The following is a 17,855-nucleotide window of genomic DNA, read 5'->3' as shown; positions in this document are numbered from 1 at the left end:
AAATTTTTATCTTATTTCTCTTTCCATTTATCTTTTATTAAAACCTTCAGCTTACATTATTAAAAACAAAAATTCCTTGTTTTGGCCTCCAAAATGCACTTCCATCCATAGATCTTTTTTAAACAAAATAAACTATAAATGGAGCTTATAAAATTATTTTTAAACAGTGTTTATGCTCCCATGATCAGATATGCGATAAAGAATCCCAACTTCTACCTCCATCAGTGGCACTTTCGTAAACTGTAGACCCATCTCCCTAGTTGCCAATAAATTTTCTGATAATAAAATGACATGTCTCCCAGGAATAGACAATCCCAAGACCATCAAGAAAGAAGAGCCATGAGTAAAGAATGAGACACCTACCTGGAAAAGCATCTTCAGCAGAGGTGGCAACAGAGGTGGTGGCATAGAGAAACAGAGCAACTAAGGGCTTCCCGGCCCATGGACTGAGTAAAACTGAGTGCATACTGGAAGGAGGTTGACTTGAAGAATGTGTGTCATTGGACATTTATAGATTGGCTAATAGAACTTTCTAACACTTGCCTAAGCAGTGGTTGAAATGTTAAAGCAGGTCTGGCCTTCACTTTGTAGGATTTGATCTTGGACTTATTTTGAGTTTGAGTCTTCTTCACTCTTGTTAAGCCAGAGGAAGTCAAACAGCTTCCATGTCAATTTTTCTGTATTGGAAGAAGTACAGCCAGAATGCACCTTAGAAGCCTGAATGGTAAGAGTTCGTCTCTCATACAGGGTCTTAGGAGGGACTAGATGTGGCACTGGAGGATTAGCAATGCTGGTTGTTCAAATCCACCAGTTGCTCCTTGGAAACCCTACACACGGCCACTGCGAGTGGGAACTGACATGAGGGCATTTGGCATCAACAGCAGTCCTTGGACATCGTGTTTGTCTCCATCAAAATGGAGGGTCAATGCAAAAGAGGAAGACCCCCAAGGAGATGGATTGACACAGTGGCAGCTGCAGTGGGCTCAAATGTAATAATAGCTGTGGTAATGGTGCGTGGGTCGCTATGAGTCAGAACTGACTAAATGGCACCTACCAACAAAAACAGTCCTCAGTTTGGTTTACAAAATCATGATTTTAATTTGTTCTTGGAAAATTACTTCAAGAAGTTTACTTCTATATGGATTGATGAGTGAAAGCCCTATCTGTTCTGTAAATCTTCACTTAATTCACAATAAAAAGGGGGAAAAAAGGTTTGCTTTGAGAAGAGTTTAATACATAAAACAGTAAAAATTGAATAAAGTAGAAATGTGAACATGCTTTAATACAACATAAATGTGAACATTTTATTTAATGAAATATTGTAAATATTATAAATATGTAACAAAACAGAATAAATAATCATAAATAATAAATACATAAATAAATATTCAGAGCAGTCATCTCCTAAAGACTGATGTCCCTGGAGCTGACTGTTTTTAACATGCACTTGTGTTATACCACTGACAAAGTAATTGCTGAATTCATTTCAATACATTCTGTAACAAGAGTCTTTAAAATGACCAAACACATGCTTGCATGTGTGAGATTGCATATTAGACAAAGTTGAGTCAAGATGAACTCCGTTCTCCATCTTTTCTTCCTGATCTCTGTTGCAGGTTTGCTGATAAGGAGAAGGATCTCCTGATTTCCACTCTGACAACTTCCCAGGCACAGTCACTGTATTCCTTCTCTTTCAGATAGAGACGGATTCCCCAGAAGTACCTCTTCACAGCCAGTACAGGGCCCTGAATGGCCAGGGCAGATTCTTCCTCTTCCATTGCCCGTACCAAGCAGGTCTCCAGGTCATCCACCTGTCGATAGAGTCCACTGTGGAGTTGGTCCAGGAGGGTCGTGTTCCAAGCAGCAGAGGCGCCCTCTGTGTGGAAGAGGTTGAAGGTCTGCTGGAGCATCTCGTGGAGGACAGAGATGGTCTGGATCTTCTGCAGCTGACTGCCGTCCACCATCTCCTGAGGAATTCTGAAGTCTTTTCTGTCCTTCAGACAGAAGAAAGGGGAGAGTCTCCTCATTTGGCCCAGAACCACAAAGGTCTTCCTATTAGCCAGGATGTGGTTCTGAGAGAGATCACAGCCCAGGGATGGAACAGGGCCATAGCTGAGCATCACCAGTGCTGTCAGTAGAGAGAGCAGGAGGGCCATTGGGAGAACTGAGGATACTGCTGGTCTGTCTGAGCTGGATGTCTGGTTCAACCTTGGATCCTCTGTTCTATGAAGACACTCTTTCAATCATGGCTCTTATATAGGGAACACAATTGTTTCATTTTCTAAATGTTCCTCTGAAATTTTACTTCTGTTTTTGGTTTTCATTTGCGAGTTCTTCATATGACCTGAGGGGTCAAACAAAACAAAACAAGACAAAGCAAAAATAAGTAAGCCCCACTACCATCAAGCTGATTCTAATTCATAGTGACTCTGTGCATGGTTTCTGAGGCTATACATCTTTATGGGAGCAGAAAGTCTCATTTTTCTCATTTGAACTGCTGACCTTGCAAGTTAGCAGACCAATATGTAATCTGCTACACCACCAGGTATACATATGGTCTGATTTGTGCTAAGAATACATTTTTAGCCCTGATTCTGGGTTTCTTTATTGTTTCAGTAGAGAAGTCCAAGTTAAACTCCCTCAGTTGTTCAGAACCAGTGACTAGGTTCTTTACTCTTGTTTTCTTCATAGAAGTAAATGAGTATAATTAGTGAATGAGAATATCCAAATGTTCCCTCCAATTCTTTCTCGAATACACTGAGGTAGATCCATGAGGTTTTTCTTCACTGGGGTCACTAGGTGAGTATGGATAATGTTGGTGGTGCTTGTGTACCATCAAGTAGGTTCCGACTCCTAGCGACCCTGTATAAGATTTCTGAGATTGTAAATTTACTGGAGCAGAAAGCCTCATCTTTCTCCTGGAGAGATTTGAACGGATGACTTTGCAGTTAGCCCAACTTGTAACCCACTATGTCACCAGGGCTCCTTGAGTGTGACAACAGACATTGCCTTGGCTTACTGTTTTCTTATGTCTATGGTACCAATAACCCTAGCAGGAATTCTAGCTCTTTTCAGGTGTTCATGATTGCAGCGATTCTAATTCCAAGAGAAATGTACTTTCAGCTTCTCCCTGTCAGTGTTCCACTCAGAGGTTGTTATCACCGAGTCACTCTGTCCTCTGGAGAGACAGTGTCCTCATGCAAGTCTCCTGGACTTCCTCTCAGAGGACCACTCACCCCATCCAGTTGGCTTTAGAATGTTTTACTGGGAGGTGTTTGTTTCTGTGCTGTCTCAATCATCAATCCTCCAGAAGGCTTACCTGGGCTTCTGGAGCATCCGTGTGCAGGACACTAGTTCTCAGCAGGGACCTTCTGCTCTCCTGAACTATTTACCCAGATATGACAGCCTTCAGATGCTGACAGCAGACGTTTGTCTTGTCCACATAGGTGGAAAAATTATCCAATTGCAATCATTTTACTTTTATTAACCAAACAATTTTTATTTTTCCAAGTACAACTTTTGTTATTCAACTCTTTCTTTAACTATTGAACATTTGTTATGATTGGACTTTCAGAGATAGACATAGTCTTTATTTTAGGGAGTTTCCAACAAAAATTTTTAAATGTTAGTGATTTTTTTTCCACGTTTTGGTTACTGTCTTGTTGCTTCTCTATTACTCTATTTCATCCTGAGATTAAAACAAAAAAAAGGAAAGCAAAAAACAAAAACAAAAAAGGGCAAAGGGAATGTATTATTTTTCTCTGTGATTATCAAGGCATTAGAATTTCAGTTCCTTATTTAAATTTTCCTAGAAGCAAAATTTGACAATTGTGTGTGGGAAAAGAGAAAACAGATATTAAATTTCAGTGTAATGAAAGTGAAAGAGGGGAAGTGGCTTCTTAGTTGACAAAATGGCAAACGAAGTTTGCAGGATTCAAAGTCGCAACATTGGGGTCTAAGGACTATGGTAGTTGAGAAAAATGAAAGCCAATATTGAAGTAAGAAAGGTAGTGAATTTTTCTGGCTGTTTTACCAGAAGCTCAAATGTGCCAATGAACAGCCTTATGTTTACAAGACCAACTATTGTGATATCTGTTTCATTTAATGACATGTGACCAGCTCTGGACATAGAGAAGAGGACTGCATTGCTAGAACATTAGCAGTTACTCCTTGGAAACCCTGCTTAGGGTTGCTACGGGTTGAATGAAACTCAATAGCACCTAACAACGACATCATCCCTCCCTTAATCCTCCTATTGGTTTATCATATCAGATAACATCATGGAGTGACCTACTACCACCAAGAAAGAAGAATCAAGAGTAGAATGTGTCCTTTGGACCTGGGGTCCCAGCACTGTGTTGTTCCTAGACCCCAACGAGGATGGATGCCAAGATGTATAGAGGTCTCCAGGAACTATTGGGTCTGCAGATGCTGAAAGGAGACAAGGACCTTTATGCAGAACCAACAAAGTAAAAGCCTTCCACAAGGACTGGCCATCTGAATCTGGATTTCTACTCTCCTAAGCCATGAGAAAATACATTTCTAGATGTTCAAGTCCCCTCCCTTCCCCAAACCCTTCACGTTATGGGGAGTAGCTACATCTCAACTCTCAAACTACTGAGAATCTTAACTGTCAAACAACTAAGAATCCTGTCCCAGTCAAGTTGACACAAAACCTTAACAATCACAGAAGCCAGAACAAAATAAAAAACCCACTGCCACCGATTCTATTCCAACACACAGTGAACCCAAGTAGGGTATCAGAGGCAGTAAATTTTATAGAAGCAAAAAGCCTCTTCTTTCTACCAAAGAGTGGCTGGAGGATTTAAAGTGCTGAACTTTCAGGAATAATTTATTAAATTTTGCCATAGAAATTTAACGTTCCCAGTAAACTTTAGATGTTCCAATGCAATGGTGACTTAAAAGAAAGATGCTTGTCATAAGTCCAGAAAAAAACAAAAACAAAAAATTTCTGATACACATAATATATATATATGTATAGATAGATAGATAGATAGATAGATAGATAGATAGATAGATAGGATACACTCATGGTACACATGTTTCAGCTGAGCTTCCAGACTAAGACAGATTAGGAAGAGGCTACTTTTGAATGTTTAACCACTGAAAACCTTATAAATAGCAGTGTAACACTGTCAGATGCCATTAGAATATTGATTACTGAAACATAATGAATAACACCAGAATATGGTCAGATCTAGGGCTGGAAGATAAGTCCCTCCGGTTAGAGACACTCAGAATACAACAGGGAAAGAGCTGCCTCCTCAAAGTAACACTTGACCGTGATGACACGAATGGAGTAAAGCCTTTGAACCTTCGTATACTCATGGGGCATAACTCAAAATGAAGAGAAATAGCTGCAGACATCCACTAACAATTGGAACATGGAATTATGAAGTATGAACCTAGGAAAGTTGGAAATTGTCAAGAATAAAATGGAATGCATAAACATCAATATCCTATTAGTGAACTGAAATGGACTGGTTTTGACCATTTTGAATCTGATAATTACATGGTTTACTATGCCAGGGATGACAAATTGAAGGGGAATGACATCACATTTATCGTCAAAAAGAATATATCAAGATCTGTCATGAAGTACAATGCTGTCTGTGATAGAATAATATCCAGATGACATGGAACAAGGGATATCATTGCTGATGTTCGATGGATCTTGGCTGAAAGCAGAGACTACCAGAAAGATTTTTCCTCTGCTTCATTGACTATGCAAAGAACTTTTCAATTGTGTGGATCACGACAAGCTATAGACAACATTGTGAAGTATGAGTATTCTGGAACACTTAATTGTGCTCATGAGGAATCTGTAAATGGACCAAGAGGCAGTTCAAACAGAACATGGGAACAATGAATGTTTTAAAATTAAGAAAGGTGTGTGACAGGGTTGTATTCTTTCACCATACTTATTCAACCTGTATGCTGAGCAAATAATCCGAGAAGCTGGGTTCTATGAAGAAAAATGTGGCATCAGGATTGGAGGAAGACTCATTAGCAACCTGTGATATGCAGATGATACAACCTTCCTTGCTGAAAGTGAAGAAGACTTAAAATGTTTACTGATGAAGATCAAAGAGCACAGCCTTCAGTATGGATTACATCACAATGTAAAGAAAACAAAAGTCCTCACCACTGCATTAATAAACAACATTCTTATCAATGGAGAAAAGATTGTTGTTGTCAAGGACATCAATCTCTTGGATCAACTATCAACACTCATGGAAACAGCAGTCAAGAAACCAAACGACGTATTACAGTAGGCACATCTGCTGCACAGGACCTTTTAAAAGTGTTGAAGAGCAAAGATGTCAGCTGAGGACTAAGGTGCACCTGACCCAAGCCATGGTATTTTCAATAACTTCACATACATGAGAAAGCTGCACAGTGAATAAGGAAGACTGTAGAAGAATTGATGCTTTTGAGTTATGGTGTTGGAGGAGAATATTGAAAGTGCCATGGGCTGCTAAAAGAACCAACAGATCTGTGCTGGAAGAAGTGCAGCCAGAGTGCTCCTTGGAGACCAGGATGGCCAAACTTCATCTCTCATACTTTGTACATATTGTTACGGGGGACCAGTTGCTGGAGAAGGATATCATGTTTAGTAAGGTGGAGGGTCAGAGGAAAAGAGGAAGACCTCCCCCTCCCCCCAGTGAGATGGATTGGCGGAGTTGCATCATCAATGGGCTCAAGCATGACAGCAATTGTGAGGTTGGCTCAGAATCGGGCAGTGTTTCGTTCTGTTGTACATAAGGTTACTATGAGTCGGTACCAACTCGATGGCACCTAACAACAACAACAAGGAAGACCAGTTCATACCACTATTATTCAATTTTATGCACCGACCACAAAAGCCAGTGATGATGAAACTGAAGAATTCTTTACCAATTTTTTCAGTCTGAAATTGATCAAATATGCATTCAAGATGTATTGATATTTACTGGTGATTGGAATGCAAAGGTTGGAAACAAAGAGGAAGGATCAGTAATTGAAAAATATGACCTTGATGATAGAAATGATGCTGGAGATTGCATGATAGGATTTTGCAAGACCAATGACATCTTCATTGCAAATACCTTTTTAAACAACATAAAGCACGACTGTAAATGTTGACATCACCAGATAGAATACACAGAAATCAAATTGACTTCATCTGTGGAAAGACCAGTGGAAAAGTTCCACCTCATCAGTCAAAACAAAGTCAAGGGCAGACTGTGGAAGAGATCATCAATTGCTTATATGCAAGTTCAGGCTGAAGCTGAAGAAAATTAAAACAAGTCTACAAGAGCAAAATATTATCTTGAGAATATTTTATCTGAATTTAGAGACCATATCAAGAACAAATTTGATGCATTAGACACTAATGATCAAAGACCAGTAGATTGGTGGGATGACATCAAGAACATCATATAGGAAGAAAGCAAAAGGTCATTAAAAAGACAGGACATTAAGAAAATACAAAAATAGATGTCAGAAGAGACTCTGAAAATTGCTCTCCAGTGTAGAGAAGCTAAAATGAATGGAAGAAATGAGTAAGTAAAAGAGCTGAACAGATAAGTTCAAAGGGCAGTTAAAGAAAACAAAGTCAAATAGTATAACGAAATGCTCAAAGACCTGGAGTTAGAAAACCAAAGGGGAAGAATTTCTTTCTCAAGCTGGAAGAACTGAAGAAAAATTTCAAGCCTAGATTTGCAATATTGAAGGATTCTTTGGGCACAATGTACTTTGGACATATTGTCAGGAGGGAACAGTCACTGGAGAACGATATCATGTTTGGTAAGATGGAGGATCAGAGAAAAAGAGGAAGACCCCTGATGAGATGGATTGGCCAGGTGGCAGCATCGATGGACTCAACTGTGGCAACAGTAGTGAGGTTGGCCCAAGATCGGACATTATTTCGTTCTGCTGTGCATAAGGTCATTATGAGTTGGTGCCAACTCAATGACACCTTACAACAACAACAACAACATGGACACAATGAGAAGCTCTTGTAGTGTAGTGGTTACGAATTGGGCTGCTAATCTCATGGTCAACAGTTCTAAACTACCAGCTGTTCCGTGGGAGAAAGATGAGGCTTTCTGTTCTTGTAAAGATTTACAGCCTCGGAAACTGTATGCAGGGTTGCTATAAGTCGGAACCGACTCCATGGCACATAACAACAACAGCAACAACACGGACACTATATTGGACGATGAAGAACACATCAAAAGGATATGGAAGGTATTCACAGAGTCATGGTACCAAAAGAAATGGTTGATATTTAGCCATTTCAAGAGTTACCATATGATCAAGAACGAGTATGGTGATGGAAGAAATCCAAGGTAAATTGAAGGCATTAGCAAAAAGCAAGGCACCGGGAATTGATGGAATGTAAGTTGAAATCTTCCAGCAAACTGATGAAGACCTGGAGGCACTCAGTCATCTGTGCCAAGAAATTGTGATGACAACTACCTTTCCAGCTGATTGGAAAAGATCATGTCTGTGTCCATTCCAAAGAGAGGTGACCCAAAGGAATGCGAAGATCATTGGACAATATCATTGTTATCTCATGCAAGTAAAATCTGTTAAAGATAATTTAAAAATGACTGTAACAGTACATTGACAAGGAACTGCCAGAGGTTCAAGCCGTACTCAGAAGAGGACATGGAACCAGGACTGGGCAGTGTTTCAGTCTGCTGTGCATAGGGTTGCTGTGAGTCAGCACTGACTCGATGGTACCTAACGACAACAAGAAGTAAAGTCATCACTCCTTTGTCAGTTTGTTGGACTATGGTGGCTTGCATTTCACTGTGATGCTGGAAATGGTGTCACTGATATTTTAAATAGCAGTAGAATCATCCAGGTGGACAGGTTTCAGCTGACCTTCCAGACTAAGATTAGGAAGTAGGAAAGGCAGACTACTTCTGAATGTTTAATCACTGAAAATGTTATGAACAGCAGCCTAGAATAGAAAAATATAGTATCTGACATTGAATCCCTCAGGTTGGAAGGTATTCAAAATCTGACTGGGGAAGAGCTGCCTTCTCAAAGTAAAGTTGACCATGATAAACGAATGGAAGAAAGCTGTGCGGAACTTCATTTGTTGATGAGGCACAGTTCAAATGAGGAGAAATAACTGCAAACATCCCTTAATAATCGAAACATGGAATGTATGAAATATAAGTCTAGGAGAATTACAAGTTGCTAAAAAAAAAAAAAAATCACATAAAGATGAATATTCTAGGCATCAGTGAGCTGAAATGGATTAGTATTGGCCTTTTAATCTAACAATCATTTGGTTTACTATGTTAGGAAAGGCAAATTCGATAGGAATGGCATCACATTCATAATCAAAAAGAACATTTCAAGGTTTATCTTGAAGTAGAATATTGCCTGTGATAGGATGATATCCATACGCCCTCAAGAAATATAAGGTAATACCATTATTATTCAAACTTACTCATCAACCACTAGTCAGTGGTGATAAACTGAAGGATTCTGCTAGTCTAAAATTGATGAAACATGTAATCAAGATGTATTGATAATTGTTGGTGATTGGAATGTGAAAATTGGAAACAAGGAGAAAGGCTCATTAGTTGGAAAGTATGGCCTTGTGATAGAAACCATTCTGGAGATCACATGATAGAATTTTGTAAGACCGATAACTTAATAATTGCAAATACTTTTTTTAATAATTGCAATTAACAACATAAAAGGTAAGTGTACACCTGGACCTCACTAGATGGAAAACATAGGAATCCAATTGATTTTGTCTAGGAAGAGATGGTGGAAAAACTCAGTATCATCAACAAAAACAAGGCCAGGGCTGATTGATGGAACAGATCACCAAATGCTCATTTCAGTTCAAGATGAATCTCACGAAAATGAAAACAAGTTGACAAGAGCCAAAATGCAACCTTGAACATATCCCACTGGAATTAGGAATTGTCTCAAGAACAGATTTGATGCATTAGACATTAATGACCGAAGAACATAAGAGCTTTGGATAACATTGAGAACATCATACAAGAAGAAAGCAAAAAATCACTAAAAGACAAGAAAGAGAGAAAAAATCAAAATGGACGTGAAAAGAGACTCTGAGACTTGCTCTTTAGCCTAGAGATGCTAAAGCAAATGAGAGAAATAAGGAAGTAAAAGAGCTGAACAGAAACAATTTAAAAAGCAGTTGGAGAAGATAAAGTCAAATTTATAATGGAATGTGCAAAACCTGAGTTAGAAAACCAAAAGGAAAGATTGCTCTCAGCATTTCTCAAGCTGAAGAACTGAAGAAGAAATTCAAGACTTGACTTGAAATATTGAAGGATTTTTCACCAGCTGCTCCTCAGAAACTCTGTAGAGGGTTGCTGTGAGTCAGAACCGACTTGACAAGCACTTAGCAACAATGGGCAAAAATTGAATGATGCTGAAAGAATCAAAAGCTAATGAAAGCTATAAAGAAGGTCTAGCGTAGTAGTTATGAATCGGGCTGCGAACCTTAAGGTCAGCGGTTCGAAACTACCAGACGCTCCGTGGGAGAAAGATGAGGCTTTCTACTCCCATAAAGATTTACACCCTCGGAAACCCTGTACAGGGTCGCTATGGGCCGGAACCAACTCGACGGCAATTAACAACAACAATAAAGAAGGTCACTATACCAAAAAGAAATGATTGAGGTTCAAACCTTTCAAGAGTTAGCAGATGTTCAAGAACCAATGGTATTGAAGGAGGAAGTCCAAGTAGCACTGAAGGCATTTGTGAAAAACAAGTCTTCAGGAATTGATGGAATACAAATTGAACTCTTTGAACAAACCGATGGAACACTAGAGGTACTCCTTATCTATGTCAAAGAATTTCAGAGACAGCTCCCTGGTCAACTGATGGGAAGGGACCCTTATTTTTTCCAATTCCAAAGAGAGATGACCCCAGAGTGTGCAGAAACCATCAAACAATATCATTAATATAGAATTTTTCTGAAAAAAATTAAAAAACACCAGCAATAGTACATCGACAGAGAACTTCCAGAAATCCAATCCAGATTCAGAAGAGAACGTGGAATGAGGGGTTTTATTGCGGCATCAGATGGACTTGGCTGAAAGCAGAGAATACCAGAAAGATGTTTGCTTGTGCTTTATTGACTATGCAAAGATTTTTTATTATGTTGATCACGAAAAGTTATGGATAACTTTTTGAAGAATGGGTATTCCATAACACTAGATTGTGTACCTGTACATAGACCAAGAAGCAGTCCCTTTATCTTTTATAAAAACACTCAGTTTATACTTATCTTGCCCCCAAACTGTGCTTCCATCCATAAATCTTTTTTAAACTAAATAAACTATAAAATTGATCTTACAAGATTATTTTTTAAACAAAGCAAATGTTCTCCTGATCAGATGTACAATAACAACTCTAAGTTCATACATGCATTTGTGATGCTTTTGTAAATTCTAGATTCATGTACCTAACTGCCAACAAGAATTCTGTCACTAAAACTACATGTCCCCCAGGTATGTTAGAAAGAACATCTGCAATCTTCTTTTCTTCCCAGGATTTTCAAAGTTGATATAAAAGAACATTATTGATATTATTATTTTACTCTTAGTAGTATGTAAAACAATTGAAATTAAGTAAGTATTAGTGTAATATTTCTTCATTCATCCGTACTTAATGGTGATTACCGTATCCTGTGCACACACCTTGCAAGCGACGGCACCATGAGTCTGTCTTCCACTTCCGGCGTACGAGCTGAATGGATTCAGCAGTTACCGTCTCTGCGGGGACTGCTACAATTGGTTATCTCACTTACAAAAGATTTTATGTCAAAGATCATCGCCACAAATCTATGATAAACCTTCACATCCAGAAAGACAACCCCAAGATAGTACACGTTTTCGACATGGAGGATTTGGGAGATAAAGCTGTGTACTGCCGTTGCTGGAGATCCAAAAAGTTCTCACTCTGTGATGGGACTCACACAAAACACAATGAAGAGACTGGAGACAATGTGGGACCTCTGATCATCAAGAAAAAAGAAACTTAAATGGACAATTTTCATGCTACAAACCAACTTGTCATGATGTTACCTGGTTGCTTAATTAGGATGAATACCACTTCTGTCTAATTCACATCCCCTGGGTTCTAGATGTGGTATATCTTGTAAACTGCAGCTTTCACATTCACCGTATTTGCCTTACTTGTTGAAACATGGTGATGCACATTTGTTTAATCAGAAAAAAAAAAAGGAAAAGTAAAAACCAACCTTATGACCTATTGGTTATTTTAGTCTTGTTAAGGATCTGCTTCTTTAAATTCAGAAGACTGATGATATTAGAATGTTGTTGTATGTTGAAGTTAACATATTAAATTATTCTAAAAAAAAACACCCCAAAACAAAAAAAAAATATGCCTGCCTACATAAAATTGCATATGCATATAACTGTACAACTCCAGTAGCAAATTATAGCCAAGGAGGTTTCAAGGCTCAAAAACAACAATTTTTAAAAAATAGAAGGTGAGTTATATTTATAGAAATATGGTACATAGTTCATACATATGGAATAAATCGAATGAATGAGTGATTAAAGACATTTTACCACATAGTCCTCAGTTTAAGGGCTCTGGTGGCACTGTGGAATAAGCACTATATTACTATCACAAGGTCATCACTTCACACCAGCCAACTTCTCTGTAGGAGAAAGATGAGGCTTTCTGCTTCCATAAAGATTTACAGCCTCAGAAACTCTACAGACTCACTATGAATTGGACTCGACAGTGGAAGCGTGTGGTACTGTGAATTTATTTGATATGGCTTTTCTATCCAAAGTCATTTTGTTGTTGCTGTTAAGTGCTGTCGAGTCAGTTCCAACTCATAGTGACCCTGTTTAGGGTTTCTGAGGAGCAGCTGGTGAGTTTGAACAGCTGACCTTGTGCTTCAAACTGATATTTCAGTCTAGTGCTTATCTTTCAGCAACATACCAGGACTTTTAATATCCTGCCAAATGATTGGGTTGTTGTTATTAAGTGCTGTGAAATCGCTTCTGACTCATAGGGACCTTGTGTACGGTTTCCAAGGAGTGACTGGTGGGTTTGAACCACTGACCTTGTAGTTAACAGTCCATTGCTTAACCTATAGTGCCACACCAGGACTCCAAATGATTGTGTGTTGTTGTTGTTATTGTTAAGTGCCATCAAGTCTGATCCGACCCATAGTGACCTTGTATAGGGTTTCCGAGGAGCAGCTGTTGAGCTTGAACCGCTGACCTTGCAGTTCAAACAGCTTTGCAATCTAGCTCATTAATCCACAGTGCCATAGGACTATGCAGATAGAGTGTTCAGGACTCTAACACCAGGGTTGGTTAGTTTTATCATTGTGCAAGGTTTAAAAGGAGTCACCTCAGAAACAGGAATATATTTGATCCCAGGACCATCAAGAAAGAACAAGTGGAGCATGAGTCGGCTACCTGGAAAAGTGTGTCAGCAGAGGTGGTGTCAGAGATGGAGGCATGGAGAGACAGAGCAGCTCAGGGCGTCCCGGTCCAGGTAATACTGAGTACTTATGAGCAAGAGGCTGGCTTGCAGAACGGGTCCTTTGGGCATTTACAGGCTGGCTAACTGAGCTTTGTGACACTGCCCATGTGGTGTTACACATAGAGGACCAACGTGACTGAGAGGCTGAAGACAAGAGCAAGGTGTGCCTGCAGTACGACAAAGAAGACTTGCTGCTGACTGGAGAACCACTACGTCCTGAGCTACTCCTGAACCTGAACTGTACCCTGTTTACTGTCCTAATAGACCTCAAAATAGTGAATTCTATGTGACCATGGCAACAGATTATTGAACCCAATCTGAAACTGAGGGTACAATGGGAGGGATGGTCGGTGTCAAAACTGGGTAAAGAAGGTTGTAGGCTAGAGGCATGTCTGACCTCTGCTTTACAGGAATTAGCCTTGGGCTGATTTTGAGTTTGATTCTCCTTCCCCCTTGTGAAGCCAGAGGAAATCAGACATGGCCTTTATGCCATTTTTGCAGTGGGTATTCCAGAGTTCTGGTGTGGCACTGTAGGATGAGCACTGAACTGCTGCTAACCATAAGGTTGGCAGTTCATGCCCACCAGTCTTTCCTTGGAAACCCTAAATAGAGTGACTACAAGTCTGGAGAGACTGGAAGGCACTTAACAAGAATAACATTCCTCAGTTTGCTTTACGAATCAGGGTTTTGATCTCATTCTTTAAAAATGAATTCAAGAAGTTTGCTTTACATTACTTGTTGAATGGAAAAGGGATCTATCTGTAAATCTTCACCCAATTCACTATAGAAAGAAAAAGAGTTTGCTTTAGTTAAATACATAAAACTGAAAATTTAATAAAGTAGAAATATGAACATGTTTTAATACAATGCAATATATTTTATTAAATGAAAAAATATAAATAGTCAGAGGGTATCAGTAAACATAAATAATAAATAAATAAATAAATAAATAAATAACCAGAGCAGTGAAGATGATGGTGATGGGACTGACATCCCTGGAACGGACTATTTTTACTTGTACTTGGTTAATTTTACTCATAAAACAATTGCGGAATTCAATTCAATACATCCTGTGACTAAAAGCAGAAATGAAAGTCTTTCAAATGATCAAACATGCCTGCAGGTGTGAAATTGCATATCAGTCAAAGTTGAGTCAAGATGAACCCAGGTCTCCATCCTGTCTTATTAATCTTTCTTGCAACTTTGTTGATAGAGAGAAACTTCTTTTGATTTCCACTCTGACAACTTCCCAGGCACAGTCACTGTATTCCTTCTCTTTCAGATAGAGACGGATTCCCCAGAAGTACCTCTTCACAGCCAGTACAGGGCCCTGAATGGCCAGGGCAGCTTCTTCCTCTCCCATTGCCTGTACCAAGCACGTCTCCAGGTCATCCAGTTGCTGAGAGAGTCCACTGTAGAGTTGGTCCAGGAGGGTCGTGTTCCAAGCAGCAGAGGCACCCTCTGTGTGGAAGAGGTTGAAGGACTGCTGGAGCATTTCGTGGAGGACAGAGATGGTCTGGATCTTCTGCAGCTGACTGCCGTCCACCATCTCCTGAGGGATTCTGAAGTCCTTTCTGTCCTTCAGACAGAAGAAAGGGGAGAGTCTTCTCATTTGGTCCAGAGCCACAAAGGTCTTCCTACTAGCCAGGATGTGGTTCAGAGAGAGATCACAGCCCAGAGATTGAACAGGGATGTAGGTGAAGACCACCAGAGCTGTCAGTAGAGAGAGCAGGAGGGCCATTGGGAAAACTGAGGATACTGCTGGTCTGGCTGAACTGGATGTCTGGTTCAACCTTGGATCCTATGTTCTATGAAGACATTCTGTCTATCATGACTGTTTTATAGGGAACATACTTGTTTCATTTTCTAAACATTCTTCACAAGTATTACTTCCATTTTTTGGTTTTCATTTACGTATTCTCCATACGGCCACAGGGTCATATTGACCCTGTGAAATTGTTCTGAGGCTGTTAATATTTATAGAAGTAGAAAGCATCATCTTTCACCTGTAGAGCAACTAGTAGATTAGAATTGCTGAAATTTCAGTTCTAAACTTGTAAGTTTTGCAACATAAGTTAAACTTTCCCAGTAAATTTTAGATGTTCCAATGTACAGAGAACCTTATAAGAAACATCTTGGTCACATAGTTAAAAATAATAAAACTACTCTCACATTATATATGTATTGTTGTTACTGCTGTTGTGTGGCATTGAGTAGATTCTTACTCTTAGCAACACTGTATATGGATTCTGAGGCTATAAATGTTTATGGAAGTAGAAAGCTTCACCTTTCTCATTTGAACTGCTGACCATAGTGGGTTAATGGACCAGTGTTTAACCCACTATGATGTTGTTGTTGTTGTTGTTAAGTGCCGTCAAGTCGGTTCCGACCCATAGCGAACCTGTACAGGGTTTCCGAGGGTGTAAATCCTTACTGGAGTAGAAAGCCTCATCTTTCTCCCGCGGAGCAGCTGGTAGTTTCGAACCGCTGACCTTAAGGTTCGCAGCCCGATTCGTAACCACTACGCTACCACTATGATAGCAGGTATGTATACACAGTCTTCTTTGTGTTAGGAGCCTTTTTGTGTTAGGAATACTTTTAGACCTGGTGTTCGCCTTCATTTTTGACCTCCTTTGTAGGGAATTCAAATTCAAACTCATCATCTCTATGGGTTTGGTTGTGAATAAGGTCTTTAGAGCCAAGGATTACATTTTGTTCTCTGATTTATTCACATCAGTGTCTGACTATTAGTGAATGAGAATCTGCAACTCTTCTCTTTCTTCCAGAGTTAATTCATGGAGGTCCATGTGATGCTGCTTCACCAGGACCACAAGGAGAGTATAAGAGACTTTGCCTTTCTTACTGGTTCCATTCTGGAGGTCTCCCGTGTTCCCAAGGCTGGGCCCATACCCCCAGCAGGAATCCTAGTTCTTTTCAGGTGCTCATGAATGCAGAGATTCTAATTCCAAGAGAAATCTGTTTACAGCCTGTCCTCAACAGTACCCCACTCACAAAGTTGTTATCACCGAGTCACTCTGTCCTCTGGAGAGACAGTATCCTCCATGGAACTCTCCTAGGTTCCCTGCCAGAGGACCACTCACCACGTCCAGATGGCTTTAGACTGTTTTACTGGGAGGAGTTTGTTTCTGTGTTGTAACAATCATCAATCCTCCAGAAGGCTTACCTGGGATTCTGGCGTGTCCATGTGCAGGGCACTAGTTCTCAGTGGGGACATTTTGCTCTCCTGAACTATGCACCCCGATATGGAGCATGTCGACAGCCTTCCTATGCAGATAACAAAAATTTGTCTTATGTAAGGAGGTGGGGAAATTACCCACTTATAATCATTTTATTTTTGTTGTTGTTAGATGCTGTAGAGTGCTTTGGACTCATAGTGACCCTGAGCAAAGCAGAACAAAACACTGCCTAGTCCTGTGCCAACCTCATGACGGTTGTTACGCTGGAGCCCATTGCTGCTGCCACTGTGTCAATGAATCTCGCTGGGGGTCTTGCTCTTTTTAGCAGACCTTCGACTTTACCATGCATGATGTCCTTCTCTTTACAATATGCCCAAAGTCTGAGAGATGAAATCGCACCATTTTGGCTACCAAGGAGCATTATGGATGTTTTTCTATCAACACAAATTTGTTTCTTTTACTGGCAGGATATGAGCAAAATGAAGTCTTTGATGGCTTCAATCTTTTCTCCACTTATCATGATGTTATTTATTGGTCCAGTAGTGAGGATTTTTGTTTTCTTTACATTGAGCTATAACCCATACTGGAGGCCCTGGTCTTTGATCTTCATTAATAAGTATTTTAAGTGTTTTGCATTTTTAGCAAGCAAGGTTGTATCACCTGCATATCACAGGTTGTTAATATGTCTTCCTCCAGTCCTGATGCAACATTCTTCCTTATACAACCAAGCTTCTTGTATTATTTACTCAGTGTACAGGTTGAATAAGTATGGTGAAAGAATACAACCTAGGCGCACACTTTTCCTGATTTTAAACCATTCAGAATCCCCTTGTTGGGTTTGAATTACTGCCTCTTGGTCTATAAACATCGTTCTAATGAGCATAATTAAGTGTTGTGAATTACCTATTCTCCACAATGTTGTCCGTAGATTGTTATGATCCACACAGTCAAAAGCCTTTACATAGTCAATAAAGCACAGGTAAATATATTTCTGGTATTCTCTGCTTTCAGCCAAGATCCATCTGATGTCAGTGGTGATATCACTCATTCCATGTCCTCACCTGAATCTGGCTTGAATCTCTAGCAGTTACCTGTCAATGTACTGCTGCAGCCATTTTA

General features: G+C 39.7%; 2 protein-coding genes and 1 pseudogene across 3 annotated transcripts; 1 reads left to right on the top strand and 2 right to left on the bottom strand.

Moving 5' to 3' along the window:
• Nucleotides 1–1,568: 1,568 nt before the first annotated feature.
• IFNW1 (interferon, omega 1) lies at nt 1,569–2,156 on the bottom strand. Its single transcript, XM_006864464.1, has one exon. It carries the CDS (start codon nt 2,154–2,156, stop codon nt 1,569–1,571), a length of 588 nt encoding a protein of 195 aa, XP_006864526.1.
• Nucleotides 2,157–11,695: 9,539 nt separating this feature from the next.
• On the top strand, nt 11,696–12,236 carry LOC102831991 (annotated as a pseudogene). Its single transcript, XR_438724.1, has one exon. The product of XR_438724.1 is annotated as a CDGSH iron sulfur domain 1 pseudogene (transcript).
• Nucleotides 12,237–14,692: 2,456 nt separating this feature from the next.
• LOC102831610 (interferon omega-1-like) lies at nt 14,693–15,280 on the bottom strand. The gene has a single exon (XM_006864463.1). The coding sequence runs from the start codon at nt 15,278–15,280 to the stop codon at nt 14,693–14,695; it is 588 nt and encodes a 195-aa protein (XP_006864525.1).
• Nucleotides 15,281–17,855: the final 2,575 nt, after the last annotated feature.

The sequence above is a fragment of the Chrysochloris asiatica genome, unplaced genomic scaffold, assembly GCF_000296735.1.
Source record: "Chrysochloris asiatica unplaced genomic scaffold, ChrAsi1.0 scaffold00065, whole genome shotgun sequence".
Lineage (NCBI taxonomy): Eukaryota > Metazoa > Chordata > Mammalia > Afrosoricida > Chrysochloridae > Chrysochloris > Chrysochloris asiatica.
Note: the sequence above shows the minus strand (reverse complement) of the source record. Positions and strands in the feature narration are given on the sequence as shown.

Coding starts and splice junctions, on each gene's coding strand:
- LOC102831610 (XM_006864463.1), bottom strand. CDS start 15,280: ATGGCCCTCCTGCTCTCTCTACTGACAGCTCTGGTGGTCTTCACCTAC.
- IFNW1 (XM_006864464.1), bottom strand. CDS start 2,156: ATGGCCCTCCTGCTCTCTCTACTGACAGCACTGGTGATGCTCAGCTAT.